Here is a 16531-nt window from a genome sequence, read left to right on the forward strand (position 1 = left end):
AAGTATTAACATGGGGGAGGAGGGGGGGGGTGGGGCACAACTTAACAATCAAGAATGTAATTGAAACAAATATAATGAACAACAATGCACCGCAACACTCTCTCCCTTTGTGAACAGGTTAAACAGAACTGCAATACAAATAGCAGAGGTGGTAGGAATGGTGGATGTGCCAGTCTGTAAGCAGAAGGTGAAACTGAAATGCAGTTTTCAGATTGGTGTTTGTAATACATGGTCATTAGAGAACTTTTAGTATTCTTCTTAAGTACTTAATGAAATCTGTTTATGAAATTCTGATACTTGTATTACATTTTTAATTTCTGAAACACTTCTAGGAACTGCTTTGGTATGATAGTATTGTACAAGAAGCGACACTGTTACATTTAAAAGTGATACTTCCACAGAAGAGAGATAAATCATATGTTGTTAATAGTTTCGGAACAGGTTTCTAAAACAGGAATAGTCTTTGCCTAGAAGGTCGCTGCATAAAGGAGTGATGACAAAGCATGATGAATTGTTTTGGGTTTTCTTAATGTCAAGGATGTAACTGTAAACTTGCTCAAATATTACAAAATCTCACAAAATAATACTATTCCTCATAAGTCTTTATCATATATTCCATTTTATTTAAGTAATCTGTCACAAAGCTTTGTAACTTTTCATAATTTGACTTTATCACTTAAAATGTGTTTAATGTTTAATCTGTGATTCCAGATCATTTAAGTGATGTTTTCTGAACTTGTTTAGAACTGACAACTCAAATTGCCATTTGATGTAAAGAGTAAACCTCTTGTTGACTTTTAACATTAAAATTGAATGCTATTTGGATATTGGTACATGTTCAGTTGGACAGTTTTTGTGATAAGATGTGGAATTGAAAGAGTGCTGTGGAATATATATGAGGTAGCAATTTTAATACAAGTTTGAGTTTGGCGATTCAGAACTTGTGTTGTGCTTCCTCCTTCAAAATGAAAGTATACCTTTAAAATAATTTCTTCAATGTGTTGCAGGAAAATCTTTGTAAATGTAGAATAGGATTATTTTAGTGGAGCAGGAATCAGTATTTTTTCTTAATGGTTTTAATAATGTTTTCTTAATAAAATTTTTCTTTCTTTTCAGATTAATTTTAATAAGCACTTCTGGTTTGTGGTGATGGTTTTTGTTTTTCTTACATTTTATTTTCAGACTTGATGTCAAGCAATAGTTTATTTGGGCTTTGAACTAATGACTTAGAGGTGAAAATTTTCAGTGATTATCCTGAGCATTTTCTATTCCTTCATCTTGAAATGTTGGGGTAAAATTAGGTACAACATACTTGGCTGCCTGCGAAACTGAATTTTAATCAACTTTTAACAAAATGATGAATTTCAGATTCAGAGAAGATGGCACAATATTTAGAAGAGGAGCGACATATGAGAGAAGAAAACTTGAGACTTCAAAGAAAATTACAGAGGGAAATGGAACGTAGGGAAGCTCTCTGCAGACAACTGTCAGAAAGTGAATCCAGCTTAGAAATGGATGATGAAAGGTTTGTATTTTTTGGCCATCCAGATGTGTTGGACTTATTTATTAGTATTTATATTACTTTTTGAATATTATAGAATAATTTTAGAAGTAACTTTTATGTGGTTTAATATGCATATCAAATTTCAGCATAGTCCAGGAATTGTATTAGTGTGGTACAGAAATTCATTAGTTTTAACAGTGAGGAAGAAAATATTTATATCTGAAATGAATATATATCTGAAAATTGATTAGGTAGATTAGGTTTGATAATATGTAAGTACAGCTGTGGAGTTGAGAATCAGGGTAATTGTATCACAGCACTTTTGTTTTGCCCCTAACTTGGTAACTGCAAGGAAGTCTGTGAGGTAGGGACATCATCTTTACTTGAGGCTGATTTTTTTCTTTGCAGAAAGTAAAATACATTCAGCCAAATACAGAGGGATACTGTGTAAAATCCTTGAGAGAGGAAGCATTTCCAGAACTGTTGGGTTGCTCTTGATGTCCAAACCACAACATCCTTTTTTTTTTTTTTCTCTTGCAAGCTGCTTTGCTTGCCCTAACGTTACAGATAGTCTTGAGTTTTTCATGGTTATATCATGCCTTTCAGTGTTTTCTCACGTCATAAAAATATGACAGTGTTATATCTTAGAGGATTTTAAGTCCATTTTGAATAAAACATTCTTATTTCTTATCAAATGCTCATTATTTGGTTGTGTTATCATATTTTTTTTTTGGATCTATGGTGGTCTTTTAGAACAAATAAAAAAGTTATCAGGAAAATGCAGGAAAATTTGATTAACTATAATGTACTTGTAAGAAATTGTCATGTTTGATTTTTTTAGTACTAGAAAGGCCTCACAGAATAACTCCAAATCAAGTATTTGCAGTGTAAATAATAAAAAGCAAAGTGAAGGACAAAACAGGCATTAGTAGTTAGCCTGAGAATACGAAATACTTGTGGAACTGTGTATAATAATGATTTTAAAATGTCAATTTTTGTCAGCTTATATCTTCCTAAAAATGATGGTAGTGATGGATCAGCTATCAATTTCTTCCAGTTGCATTCTGTTAGCTGATGATAATTATTGTTTGTAGCTGAGGGTAGATGAATTTGCTTTCCTGAATGTAAAAGACATAGCTCTCCCAAAGCCTTTTTCTCTAGAAAGGCTGCTTTTCTCCAGGAGTAGCTTTGTCTTAATTCTCCATCCTATTCTTTGGAGTAGTAGTAGGGTAATACTTGAAACCAGGATGCATGCTAATGGGGTGCTGCTGTTCCACATCACCTGAGCCAGGTAGTGGGATGACTTAAGAGGAAGCTGTATTTGTATAGGATGCAAGGGGATTAAATCAAAGATGCTGCCTTGCTGGAACACACACACTGGTCTGCATTGAAACTTACTGTGTGTAGCAGAGGTAGCTTAGTTCAGTTTCACTAACCTTGCCACTGGTAGCTCTTTTAAAAACTTGTATATTTAATCAAAACCTAATTTATTAGTCCTTTAGTTTTCTGTTTTCTGTTGCAGCTACTTTTATTACCTGGTCTACCCAAATTCAAAGCAACTTTGGTATCACTATAGTGTACTGCCTGTGCTAGAGCAGGTGCCTTGTAACTCTGAATATCCTGGTTAAAAAACAGCAAGATGCAGTATCAAAATATGTTTCAAATAGTTTATGGATGGACCTCAAAGTAGTCATTGTGTGTTCCATCAAATAGGAGGAATTTTAATGCTGTTCCACATTATTGGGGTTTTTTTTTCATTATGGTAGGGAAATAAATGCAGCTACTAAGAATTCCTGACTACACACTGGTAGAATATGAGACAAGTAAGAGTCAAAGGGCTGTTAGGTAGCAAATTTGGCCTGCTGCTTTGCTGTGTCCAGTAAAGAAATACAGCCAAATCTAATAATATAAAGCCATGTGCACTGACTTACAACCGCATGGAGAAGGTGAGCAGAGGGACATCTAATCTAGAGAGTGACTGAAAAATTAAGTGAAGAGTGTATAAGCAACTCAATCTGAGACTGCCATCCTAGTGCTGTGGAAAAAAAACCCCATAAAATCTCTTGAGATAAAAACAGTAGGTGGCAAGAAGGAGCAATTGGTATTATTTTTATCCTTTTATATAGCACTTGACATTTGTGAAGAAGCTTCACTGTAGTTCGTGAATGAAGGACAAATAAATATCACTAAAATTATTACAGGTGGGGAAAAATGCCTTGCCTCAGGTTCTGATATGTTCAGTTTATCATAGTGAAGTGTGGCAAGTGTCTTGTAACACAGCCTGGAAGTACCTTTAAGTGAGATGGTCCTGGGCTGAAAGTGTCTCTCTTCCAGTGGTAGAAGACAAGATGAGAAAATGTCTAAATGTTGGGACCAGAGGGATTCAAGTAGGAAACAGATTATGTTTTTAATGCTATGGCTGATCAGCTGTTGGAACAAATTACTAGTACTTTAATGATTTTTTCACCCTTTTTCATGACTTCTGATTAGTGCTGAATACCTTTCTGGAAGGTACACTCCAGCCAACCAAACTTTTGAGTTCAATGTAGAAATGATGTATGAAGTGCACGAGTGTAGAATGGGTCAGATTGGATGACATGGTTTTACATCTCTGACCTTAATATATGCTATTTAATCATATGCAACTTGTATGGTTTTAACTGCAAATGCCTAAGATAAATCCAGCTGTTTCCATGGAAAGTTAAGCCAGTGTCAGCAATGACAAGAGTTCCTGTCATGACTTCCTAATGTGATTCTTATGGGAATTGAAAAAAATCACAGTGAAACATTTAAAACATGGCACATTTTAAAAGGTTTAATCTAATTATTCTTTGCCTTTTTTTGTTAGATATTTTAATGAGATGTCTGCACAAGGATTAAGACCTCGCACTGTGTCCAGTCCTATCCCTTATACACCCTCACCAAGTTCTAGCAGACCTATATCACCTGGTAAATATTTAACCCAGTTTCTAAAATTATTGTATGCATCACATAGTAATGTGCCCTATTAATATATTTAAGTCAGTAGCCTTTCAAAGCTAGTTTGGAGAAAAAATCATGCATCATAAATGCAAGAATAGTTTAGCCTTAGTGCAGCGTGTTCTTGGATGGTGACCAGATATTCTGTATTTCAGATCTGTGGACAGATATTGAAGATCACTTAAGTAGCTATCACTTGAACCTTATTTCTTTTTTTTTCCTCTTTTTTTCTCTCTTGCTGTCTTTTTTCCCCCCCCATCCCTTCCCACACAAGTTGCGCAACAGGACACATAACTCAAATGGATTTCTAGAGTCTGATGAAAAGCTAGTAATAAGACTGATGTTGTGCTCTGAATCAGAACTTTCTAGAGAAGTTTAATCTTGAACATATTGGAAAAAAAGTCAATTTTCATTTCTCTTCAGCAGAGAAGTAGCTTCTGTACATCTGCTCTTTTATATTATTAAACAATAACTATAAAATTAATAATTCTTGTCTCACATACTTTGTATAACAGAGGCAAACAAACCTCTTCTGGGTTTCTAATTACTGCATATATTTTAGGTCAAATGAAATGCATTTGTGTTACTAACACATTTATTGACTGAAATTCAAAATCCCTTAAAATTGCATTTGATCTTGCATTACAAGTTGTTGGCAGTGGGTTACACGGTGCTCACACCTTGAACATTAAGAAGTGAATTGTGCGTGCCTGGCTTTCCCACTTTCACCTCTAGAACCTGCCAGGCAGATGAGATGTGCTCTGTGTTGATAGAAGGTGGGAATGAGACATCTTGTTACACAGGTCTGCTAGAACATATGAAATGTCTTTAGATCCTTTGATTCTCAAGGTTTTCTGTGGTTTCTCAAAGGACTATAGTTTTCATCCAAGTATTGCATGTATGAAAACCAGCCATGGCTGTAAGCCATATTATGGTTTTAGAGATCAGCAGTATGACTATGAGTTTTCAGAAGGTTTTTGCATTTCTGAAATGAGCCAAATGACTTGACTTTTCAGTGTTTTGCAAGGTGTGTTACCAAGAAAACGGTACATGTTTTCTTATCCTTTTCCTGTAACTGGATGTACAGAAGTGTAGTTGTGCCAACAGCTGCTCTGGAGTAAGGGCTGGGCATCCATGGTTCTCTGTGTGCAGCCTTTGTAACAGTACAGTATCCAACTGCAGACTGGATCTGCAGTCACACAGGGATCATAGCTACTCATAGCTCTGTGTGGGACAGTTTACCTGCTAGCTTACAGGCTTGCATCTTACATTACTTAGCAATGCACCCTGTTCAGGTGCCGATGTGTCAGTGCAGGAGAACTCTGTTTATTCCTGTACTGAGAGTGAAGTGCATTCTTTGTTCCCTGTGGACTTGACTGCCCATCAGTCATTGATACAGGAGTGAGAATTTTATCCCACAGTCAGGGGATGCTGAAACACACTCTGAAGCACAGCTGAAATGATTGCTTCTAACAGAGTTTTATGAGTTTTGAAATTTTGGTATGATAAATGTTTCAGGCTAGCTTGTCTGCTAGACAGCTGCATTAATCTCCTTTTCATCTGATAAATTAATATCAGCAGTTGGGGAGTTTCAGATTTCGGAAAAATAGAAGTAGCAGTTTGTTAGATAACTAATGAGATCAATAGGGAATTTTGTAGAGCTGTCTGAGATAAATGAATACTGTAATGGATGAAAGCAAACAGTTTTTGGGAGTATTTTGTATCTAAAGTAATACAGTAAGATGATGTCAAAAGTATCAGCATACAGTAATAAAACAGCTGCATGTTGCATCGAGTATTTGTATGACTTGGCATGTTTAATTTGGGAAATGATGTGCCTTGAATATGTGGAAGCAGAATTTTTAACCAGTTAGAAGTGCTGTAATTTCATGTAGATAGCTGGTTTAATGCGACGGATTCTGGCTTCTGAATCCTGGAATCTTTTGTGCCTGCGTGGCTTGGGATACTACTTTTGAAGACTCTTGGAAGCTGAGATACTGCAGAGATTTCTAGCACAGATCACTGTGCTAGAAATCTTTTAGGACTTTGAAGACAGTGTAATTACTGCTATTCCTAGGCAGCTGGTGATTACTTGTTCCAATTACCAGTTCGTCTTCAGTGTATATAAACAGTAGATCCCACTTCTGTGCTTTGCCACTAGGCTAGATAGATGCTTGAGGCTGCAGAGACGAACTATCCTGAATGTATGTGCTCTGCTCTGGTTTTGCTTCTTTGGCTGCCATGTAGATTGGCATTTGTCAAGCATGTGGAACTGGATGATTCCAAAGCAGTTCTAAATTGCCATGTTACAAATGTGGCTCTGTTTTGCCCGTTATTTCTAGGCTCTTATTTCTGACTGGCTGCCTTGTCACCTCCCTGAACATTGACTTGTTTCTATCCTTGTGCTTACAAAAGCACTTAAATATAACATGTGTTCTACAGATTATTAGATTGTGTAGTCAAAAGGGAGATTAATTTTGTTGTTTCTCTGTAATGGCAGGGATTCCATTGGAGTAACTCGTAATTTGCACCGGACATACACTGACAATGTAACAGAATCAGAGTTGAAGGAAACAAAGGGAGTCTGTTTGTTTATATGGCTACATTAGTGATCTGAGGCTTGTTCTGTTTTCTCCTTGAGATCTTGTCTCATCTTTTGTAGACAGAGACACAAGTGCATGCAGACAGGAATGATGTTGGGTGTTACTGCAGGGACATTGTTTTGTATTGGTTTAGTGCTGTAATGTAAAAACTGTTAAATCCAGTGTGGTGTTATAAGTGTTTAATAGGCCTTCAGAAATGTTTCTTTGGCCATTATTCTCCAAAGCAGTTACTTGAGTCTGTTGTAAACAGCTGAGAAAAGTCCTGTCACCTTCCTTATGATATTTTTGTCAGAAAGCAGAAGGGAGCAAAAGGTTTTGGAAAATGTGCTCTTTTGAGAAACAAACTGTTCAGAACACTTGAAGATGTGAACTTGAAGCATTTGGCAGTTGTTGTTTCTGTTTTCCTTGGTTAAATAGACCTATACAGGAACTCTGCATTTTTATAATTGAGTTCTTACAGAAAGGAAATACTTAGATGAAAGAATTAGATATTCGCAGTTTTGAATATTGGGTTTTCCTTAATGTAGATAAAACAAATTATAATTTTAAATGTTAGTTGCTAGCCTAGTCTAGCTAGTAACATTTCCCTGCATGTTTTAATTTTTCAGCCCCAAGGTCTTTAAAACTCTGAGACAAAAGAGGAGGAAGCCTCAGTGCAGATCTGGTGTGCCTCGGAGCAGCCACCTACATCCAGTTTTTTGTGGTACCTTATTGTGACCCAGTGCTAGATGGCTTCTCCAGGCACAACCTCTCTGCTTCTTCAGGCTCTATGTAGTTCAGGGAGCCATTTCCTCAGTGGAGAAATGGAATGCTGAATGGAAATACTTATGGACTGGAACTAAGCTACTATATGAGTCTTAAATCATTTAGCTTAAGTGAGAAGTTCTGTTTAACATTGTATAATGTATGAATGTTTGAAACATATGGTAGTATGCTACAGAAAATGAAAATAAATTTACATCACACTTCCCAGCACAATTAATATTTTCTAGATGTCTAACCTGCAGCAATTAACGAGTTTTTAGACTATCACTGATTCAGAACCAAAAAATCTAAAAAAAACCCCTTGCACTTTAGTTTTTAATATCAAACAAGGATGTTGATGTTACCTTGTTTTAACAATTTTAGGTCTGTCATATGCAAGTCACACAGTTGGTTTCACACCACCAACTTCACTGACTAGAGCTGGAATGTCTTACTACAATTCCCCAGGCCTTCATGTGCAACATATGGGACCATCCCATGGTATTACAGTAAGTATCTAAAATCGTAAATACTTGTTACCAATATGGTTTGGTTTTTGGAAGTTATGATTGGTTGTCCTTAAGCTTATTTACAAAACATTTTTGTAAATGTTTGTTTTTGTCTCCTTACTCCAAGACATCTATTGCTGCTTTCTTCAACCCTGATTTTCCTCTTCACCCCTCAGAAACTGATTCTTTTTGGAGAACCTTGTTTTCTGCAAAAGAATAGGATGTATTATCATCTTAAGGACAGTAATAGGTATCATCCTATGGATCAGCAGGCAGGGTGTGAAAAGTGATTTTCTAAGCTGCTAAGCCTATCCCAGGAAGTAAAAGCATTGCTTTCATTTTTCTCCTAGTCTCCACCATCTGACGGATGAGTCATCTGAGGTTGCTTCAAGCTCAGGTTTTCTTCAGGATGACACACAATGCTACCATCATGTCACTGTAACAGGCAGTTAACTCTTATTTTCTATTGTCATTGGCAAAGAAGAAAATTAATATAAACATTTGTTAGGGCAATTTCTCATATCTTTCAACTGAATTTATTTTCTTTTTGCCTGCGATGTTTGATGCGTTTCCACTTCATCGTGTTTCTTCTAAATATTTGTGGAGTTTAATGAGCAAACAAAGCCTAAATATTAACCATATGGCAAGGTATCTTATGGTTGTTGTATCAAGACCATTTTGATTTTTCTCAGCAGGTATGGTAGTATGTAAATATTTGTCAAGGTTTTTGCTTATACTTGTCATTCTCAGATGTAAAAAGGTATTTTAATAGAATTTTTAGTACCATGCTAAAATATGCGTGCTTCTGGTTTAGGTGGGTGTGCAAAGGTAATTGTTACAATTTCACTGAGCCAGGGTGAGTGGGTACCACTACAACGGTAGCTAGAACAGAAAGAAAGCTGGAGCACAGCAGGAAAGTAAAATTCTAGTTGGGGCTCAGCCCATGGCTGTGTGTCACATGCGTTAGTCACAGGAAGATCTTTATGCTTCTGGAAAACATAGAAATTAACTTTATAAATGAGTTTGTCAAAGAACCTGCTCTGTTAAGTCTCTGTGAAATACTGCTCTTTCTGAAGCTATGAATTAATTGAGTCACTGTGAAAAAGATCATCTTAAGGACAAAATACTCATTGTTCAGAGAAAGGTGTTGACAAGCAGCTTATGGCTTTGTCTCAATACTGATACCAGGTCCCCTTATATTATATGTATGCAAATGGAATAAATGATATTAAATGTTTCAGAGGCATCAGTCAGTTTTCAACAATCTCTTGGGTTTCACATATAACTTTAATCTATTGTACATAGTTGTGCAGAAAAATAGATACAATATATTTGATTTGATTTGACTAAACTGTAGTTTCATTCTTGACTCTTCATTTTTGATCTCCATTGTACAATAAATTTGACTTTACGTGTAGTACATTTGGTATAGAACTGTAATCATGCTTCTCCCCAGAGCTGACCACCTGTGGTTGATTAGTAATTATGGGTAGGTGGTTTGTCATGCCATGAGGTTGTTGATTAATGCTAACCAGATTGGTAAGTAATGAGCATTTTTATTTCAAAAGTGCAGAAGTTAGTGTTGTGGAGTGTAATTTATATTTTCTCTTTGCTAACATTAAAGATCATCCTTCCCCCTCCTGCCCCTCAGTTTGTAAAGGTAAAGTGGGGTTTAAATATTTCTATTTAAATGTACCAATTGTTGAAAATCTGTGGTTTCTCTTGAGGAGGTCTCTAACAACTGCTTCACTTCTGCAGCTCAGAGGGTTGTAATATATTTTTTTGTTTTCCAAAGAGCAACTTGTATTATGCTTCGGTTTTGCTCCATTATGTGGGCTAAGAGTCTTTCAGAGATGGAGAGATTCTGGGCAGACTCTGATAATCAAAATTTTCCCACTCACGCTCATGAGCCTGGCAACATGAAGTTAACAGTTCATCAACACCTACTGGTCGGGAAGGCACAGCTGGGAGGTGCCGTGCCTGCAGCATCTCATTTCTTTTTAGGTTGCTGATTATCATGGGTAAACCTATCTGCAAGACATGTCTTGTGTTCATTTCCTGCAAGCTGTCAGGAAAGAATGCACATTTTCTTTGAGGTCAAGAGTACTTCCCCTTTCCTTTCCTACTCCATTTTAGAGGAACATTTATTTAATATAAAAGTTGTATTGTGACTCCTGCAATGTTTTGAAATTTCTTCTTCCCACATAATTGTTCAGACTTCTTTGTGTGATTTTTTTTTTTTCCCTTTGCCGAGTTTAAAGGACTTGCACCTAACATTGTTCAGGAGTGTGTTAAATATAATTTCAATATTTGTTCTGCAGAGGCCTTCACCACGAAGAAGTAACAGCCCCGACAAATTTAAACGTCCCACTCCTCCTCCTTCTCCAAACACGCAGACCCCAGTGCAGCCACCTCCGCCACCACCTCCACCACCTGTGCAACCTCCGGGCCAACCCGCGGCATCGCAGGCAGCCAATTTTCAACATTCAGTGCATCCCTCCTCTCAGCCTTAGTGCATGTGCTCAGCAGTCTCTATGTCAGAAGTGGACTCATAACACAGAGCAGTTTACTAAAAGCCAAAGGCTTACTTGGCATATTTGGATTTGACTTATTTGCACTGAGGTTATATAGGCTTCACTGTTAATTGTGTTGTAAACATTTGTATAAAATGCAGCCAGTGTTGTGGGTCTACAACACTAATTTAACAAAGTTTTCCCATCAGTGTTTACTTGAACTACATGTATGTCCATTCTCTGGCTGGAACATTTGCTACTCTGTTTGGTAATACGACATTATGTCGTTTTGCTTGGCTCCAAAGCTTCATTTTCCTGGCTTTTAGGTTTGTAAAATTAAAGGGATACCTTTTTATATTTTTTCATGATAATTTGTGGAAAATGAAAGGCATGATGGGCTACATGATAAATTCTGAAATATTACAGTGTTTACCAAGCTTATGGAAGATCAGCACTATGTTTCAGTCATTTAAAATATCAGCTTCTAGTGCAAAAGTGAGACACCCTGATCAGTGCCCAAGACACAAACTCTGGTATTACATAGCAAATAAGCTTTATTCACAGAGGACACATCCATTCTTCTCTTGTTTAAAAGCACCTCAAATGTATGGTACAGTCAGAACTTTACACTGAGGGAATTGGCTTGTTGGAGTCTGTGGAATGTACAATTCGTGGACCTTAAGATTTGATGATGTCACTTGACCTCTCTGTTAACCTGTAAGCTGCCCATACTGTGTGCCCTGCCACAGTTGACCATTGGGAAGTGTGGTCCTGCCCACAGGACTCAGGTTACTGAGAGCTGATTCAAGTGTGTGCTCTTGGATTTTTTTGCTGCAGAAGGCGATGTGATTGTAGAGAACAACTGATGATAATTTCTTTCTTGTTAAAATATATTCATTGTGATTCCCCTGAAGCAAAGTTGGAACAGGTATTTTAAATGTTCGAAAGTCTGTTAGAAAATGAGATGAGCATAGAGACTATATTGGCATAACAGCCAAAACTTTGTATTGCTTGGTAGAAACAGAGTACAAGAAAGTAGCACAACATGGCACTAATGAATGCTTATTTAGCAGCCTAAGCCGGTACAATGTATAAAGAAATGTATTCTGAATACATTCTTTCCATTCATTTAGCACAAATAAATTGGTTTCACTTTGCAGTGGAACAAAGTGTCACTTCTTGATATTGACATCCTACTTGGTTACATTTTCCCTGAGGTTCCTGTTGAGTACTGGGGTTTATATATTATGGATAATTTTAAATGGTTTACCTCATATATATGGATATGTGGGCCATGGAAAATGACAAGAGAATGTTTATTTTATGAGAATATGTATCTGGCTATAATCAGAGCAGAACATGAGTAATTTATCTTTTGTTTACAAAAGTTTTTTTGACATGCCTAATGCTTTATTAAGGACATTTTTAAGAAGGAAGTACAGCATTCTGGTAGTATACTAACACATGTACATATATTGTTGTGTTTGCCGCTCAACTATTCAGTCAGAATTGCAAACTGAAAGTCTTTTTGAAAACAGTGCTCTAAATCAAAATTGTAAGTTAAAATAATGTTGTAAAATGTTCCGCTTAAGGCAAAATTAGAATTTCTTCACTGTAGGTATGTAGTTTCAGCTCTGAGAGAATTTAGAGAAATTCATATATAGTCTATTACACTTCTTAAACCAATATGGGATCAAGTGCATTGTCAAATTACATTACATTAATTATGGTAGTGACTCTCCAGTCAAGTAATTCTCAAGATTTTGGCAGACCTAAAATTTGACCACTGCTTCCATCTGAAAATAATTGACCATATCAGAGGCTCAGCTTTCCCTAGAAGAGACTTAGCTCTGAGCATTATAATTAAACAGAGCTCCTGATTCAGTGATAGGATTGCATGGGAGAAAGCGACAGGTAGTCAAAGGTGGGACTAAGGTCAAGACAGGATCAGCTTAGTTTGACGCTTGTCCTTTTGTAAACATAAGACAAAGAAAAAAATACATTTTTTATTAAGTAGGATTCCAGCTCAAGTATCCCAGAGTTTGAAATGGTGCCCTCCTTTCTGAAGTGCTTTGAGATCCTTGGATGTACGGCTCTGTGGAGGACAGTCTCATGGTGGTGGATGTACAAATATGGGTGGAAAGGAAAGAGCCTTTGATGGTGTTTTAAGATCTCAAAATGGAAAATTGCCTAGAATAATTTACATTTGAAGCATATTCCAAAACTGAATATGTGTAACCCAAGTTCAGCTGCTGTTGTTAAGTGTCTTAGAGAACTCTCCTTACTGTTCCAGTGGGACTCTTACCAGAAGAAAGTAGAGAACTGACAAATGTATACTAAACCTTGAAAGTGTAAAAAGGCACTAAATTTGCCTTATCAAACAAAGAACGTTGAACAAACATTTGCTTGCAATCAGAAGTGTTAAACTCTATTTGTAGACTTTTTGAATAAGATGAGAAATTGTGCACAACCATCTCCTAATAAATGTAAATGGATTTTCAGTTTTCCTTGTGAATTATAGTCATGAATTATGATTCTGCAGCTGTGATTTTATCAGATCTATAGACTGAAGAAACTCACTTGGCAGTGAGGTCCAGCTCACTATGAGGGCTTAAGTGCTTTGTTTCTCTCAGAAGCACCTGGGTGGTTTTCTGACATCCTTTCCATCACTAATGCCTCTCAGTTGCGCACTGCATTGTCACTAGTTGTGTAAGGCCACAGAAGCAATGTTTAGCTTGTGGAGCATTTTGTGAACGTACCCCTTTACAGCTAAAGATTAAAAAAAAAAAATAAAACCTACTTTTCAGCTGTTTCAGCAGTGCTTTCCTCTCTGACAATCAAGCAGCTTTCTTTTTGTATTTTCTCTCAAAGGATCTGGCTTGGATGCTGGAATGCAGCTGATACTCTGTAGAGCATTAAAAGTTGATTTTACCCACGATTCGTTCCACAGAACTTCTTTGGAAGAAGAGGTGGGACTGTTCGGAGGTAGTAGTCTAACAGCTGAAAGCCAGATATTACGTTTTACTTTCATGTGCTCTTCTGAGAGCATATTCCCAAGGACAGAAAGTACATCACTTTTTCCAGAAAGTGTAGTGCTTTTCTATTGGCAGTTGCTGGAGCTGAGCAGGATTCCTTTCCTGTTAAAATGTTTTCATTTAGGAATCCAGCTGCTTGGGTGGAATCCCTGGGCACTTCAGCTGAAGGAAAAATGCAGTCTTGGAAGCAATGAAAATGAGAAAGCTTCCTGGGGTCTGTTCAAGTTGCACCGCTGACAGGAGAGTATGTGGACTTTGTATATTCTGTTAAATAAATGGAAACTGATCATGGAGACAAATAAAAAAGCCTTAAATAGTTTGTCGGTCAAAGAAACACAGTCTCTCATCCTCGGTGTCAATTATTGCTTGCTAAGAGGATACAGCCAGGGACCTTGATTGAGTTATGCAGTGTTTTTGTGATCCTAATGCTTAGCTTCACAAGCAGTACAAATTCTAATACTGTTCAACTCTTTCTGATGTTTCCTTTTTTTCAGTCATGGCAGTCTATTTCTTTTTGATCCTTGGGAGTCTACAGAGCAAGGACTATGCAGAACATATTTCTCCAGTTCAAGCCATCTTATAAGAAACCAGAAGGTTTATGCGTGTAAGCTACAAAACTATAATACATGCATATGTTACAACAACCTCCTTGAGAGGAAAGATCTTGGAAGAGAGAGCAAACAGAGCCCCTAGATACCAAATGGACTGTATGCAGAGACAATCTGGTTTCCTCCATTCCCTTCAGAGCCAAATTCCTCTCCTAGCCTTTTTTTATTTTGGATCAAGGTTCTTAAAATTTTAAATTATTTTAAATTCCATGTCTCACTATAGTAAGTACTCAGGATACCTTCATATTGATTTTGGATAACAACCATTAGTCCCTGTACGAGCAGAGTTTGAGTCAATGCCACTGTAGACAGGAGGAAGTCCCTGAATATGCCAGATCGTGGCCTTTCAATGCAGTTAAAGTGGGAGTGTGTGCTCATTGAATGATTTATTTTTCTAAGCAGCTGGTTTTGGATTTTAGGTGTGTTCTGAAGAGGAGATACACTGTGGAATTTGGTGCTGCATTACAGACAGCTGCTGCTACTTTAGGGAGAAGAGTCCTTGTGCCTGTTCTATTAGTCGGGCTCCAAAGAAAAGTACTACCTCATCTTTCAGTTGGGATGATGTGGCCACAGGGTCAGCAGAAATGTCATAGCTGTGTTAGGTTTTGTTCTGCATGTATTACCTGGATGGGAGTCTTTACTCACTGGAATGGGACTCCAGAGGTTATAAAGCTTTTGTAGAGGAGTGAAGAGTTAGGAGATGGTTGAGGATTGAGTTTGTGAAAATTGTGTCCCCATAGTAAGTTGCTGCTCAGAGTGCTCTTTCTCTAAGCCTGGGGCTTGCCTGTACTAAAACTATTTTGGGGAGAGAAGTTTTGGGTTTTTTTGGTGATTTTGTTTGAACAAATGCTGTGTTGCAGTTCTTTAAGTTTATGGCATTGGTATCTAAGTAAAAAACAACAACAAAAAAAATCACAAAAAGCAATTCCCCTTTCCAAAAAATATTGGAAGTATTCTTCTGTGTGCAAAGGTGGGTTTTCTCATGATAAAACTTAATGCTGTATCTATAAATGGAGATGTTTTACTTTAGTGGTAGAACCTGAGCTGTCCAAGGCACTTTAGTTTGTGATTGCTGACTTTTGTTTTGGCAGGTGTTTCAGATGAAATCTAAGCCTCCTGTGGAGGAAGAAAAAAATCACCTGACAGCTGTAGACTGTTCCTTTCCTGCAGACATAACAGCAGTTTCCTCAAATGCAAGTGGAACAAGCATCCTTGAGCTTTTTTGAAGCTTATATTTAATTTCAGTACTTTGGTGATTGCTCTTGTATATTTTGAGAATCGATGAAGCCTCATTATAGGTTGGTTGGGTATCCAGCTGGTTGTTCCTATGTTTTTCTGATCCTAGTGAAGGAAGCCTGTTCAAATTTGGATCAAACAATGGCCAAAGTGCAGATTTGTTGAGCATGAGTCCAAGTGGTAACTTTAAGAACATTACAATGTGTTGGTGTGGATCAGAGCTTATTGTAAGAACCTCAGATATAAAGAAGTTTGGGGTTTTTAGCAGGTTACGTTTTATTCCTGTACTATCTGCATTACTGCTTTTTTGTATATCTCAAGGTGTTTACATATACTTGTAATTGTTATGATGTGTCTGTAATCAAGCTCATCTGTGCCTTCATGCAAACTTCCAATAAACACTTGATTTTTTTGTATTTACTTGTATGGAAGACTACTGGGTGGATGTATATTTCCTTCTCTGTCAGCCTGTCATCACTGGGAAAAAGGAAGAAAAATGAGAACTAGCGGTCAGAGAAAGATAGATGATTGTCTTTTTACTGTCTTTGATTCTAGTTGTGGCCATTCCTTGTGTTAAATGTCTGTGTGTAACCTGGGGAATAACCTGTTCACATAATCAAGTTTGCATAGCAGGTGCTCCTCACTTTGCTTTAGGTGGATATTCAAAGTACAATGCATGCTTGGCTCCATCAGTTTTGCTTCTGTCTTGGAGGAATGTAGCTACATTTCTTGAGTTATTGTGGGGAAATTCCAGAGTACCTTTTGGGATTAAGCATGCCTGTTTAACTTCACACAGCTGC

At 37.2% G+C, this 16531-nt stretch overlaps 1 protein-coding gene across 1 annotated transcript in view; it reads left to right on the plus strand.

Moving 5' to 3' along the window:
• The window catches only part of CCDC6 (coiled-coil domain containing 6), a 56234-nt gene extending 40077 nt beyond the window's left edge, over window positions 1-16157 (plus strand). Inside the window, exons 7-10 of the mRNA XM_015632449.1 lie at window positions 1369-1525; window positions 4353-4453; window positions 8215-8339; window positions 10661-16157. Coding sequence (XP_015487935.1) covers window positions 1369-1525; window positions 4353-4453; window positions 8215-8339; window positions 10661-10852 — 575 coding nt within the window. The 3' untranslated portion in view covers window positions 10853-16157. The remainder of the gene's footprint in view (window positions 1-1368; window positions 1526-4352; window positions 4454-8214; window positions 8340-10660) is intronic.
• Window positions 16158-16531: the final 374 nt, after the last annotated feature.

The sequence above is a fragment of the Parus major genome, chromosome 6 (assembly GCF_001522545.3).
Source record: "Parus major isolate Abel chromosome 6, Parus_major1.1, whole genome shotgun sequence".
Taxonomy (NCBI): domain Eukaryota; kingdom Metazoa; phylum Chordata; class Aves; order Passeriformes; family Paridae; genus Parus; species Parus major.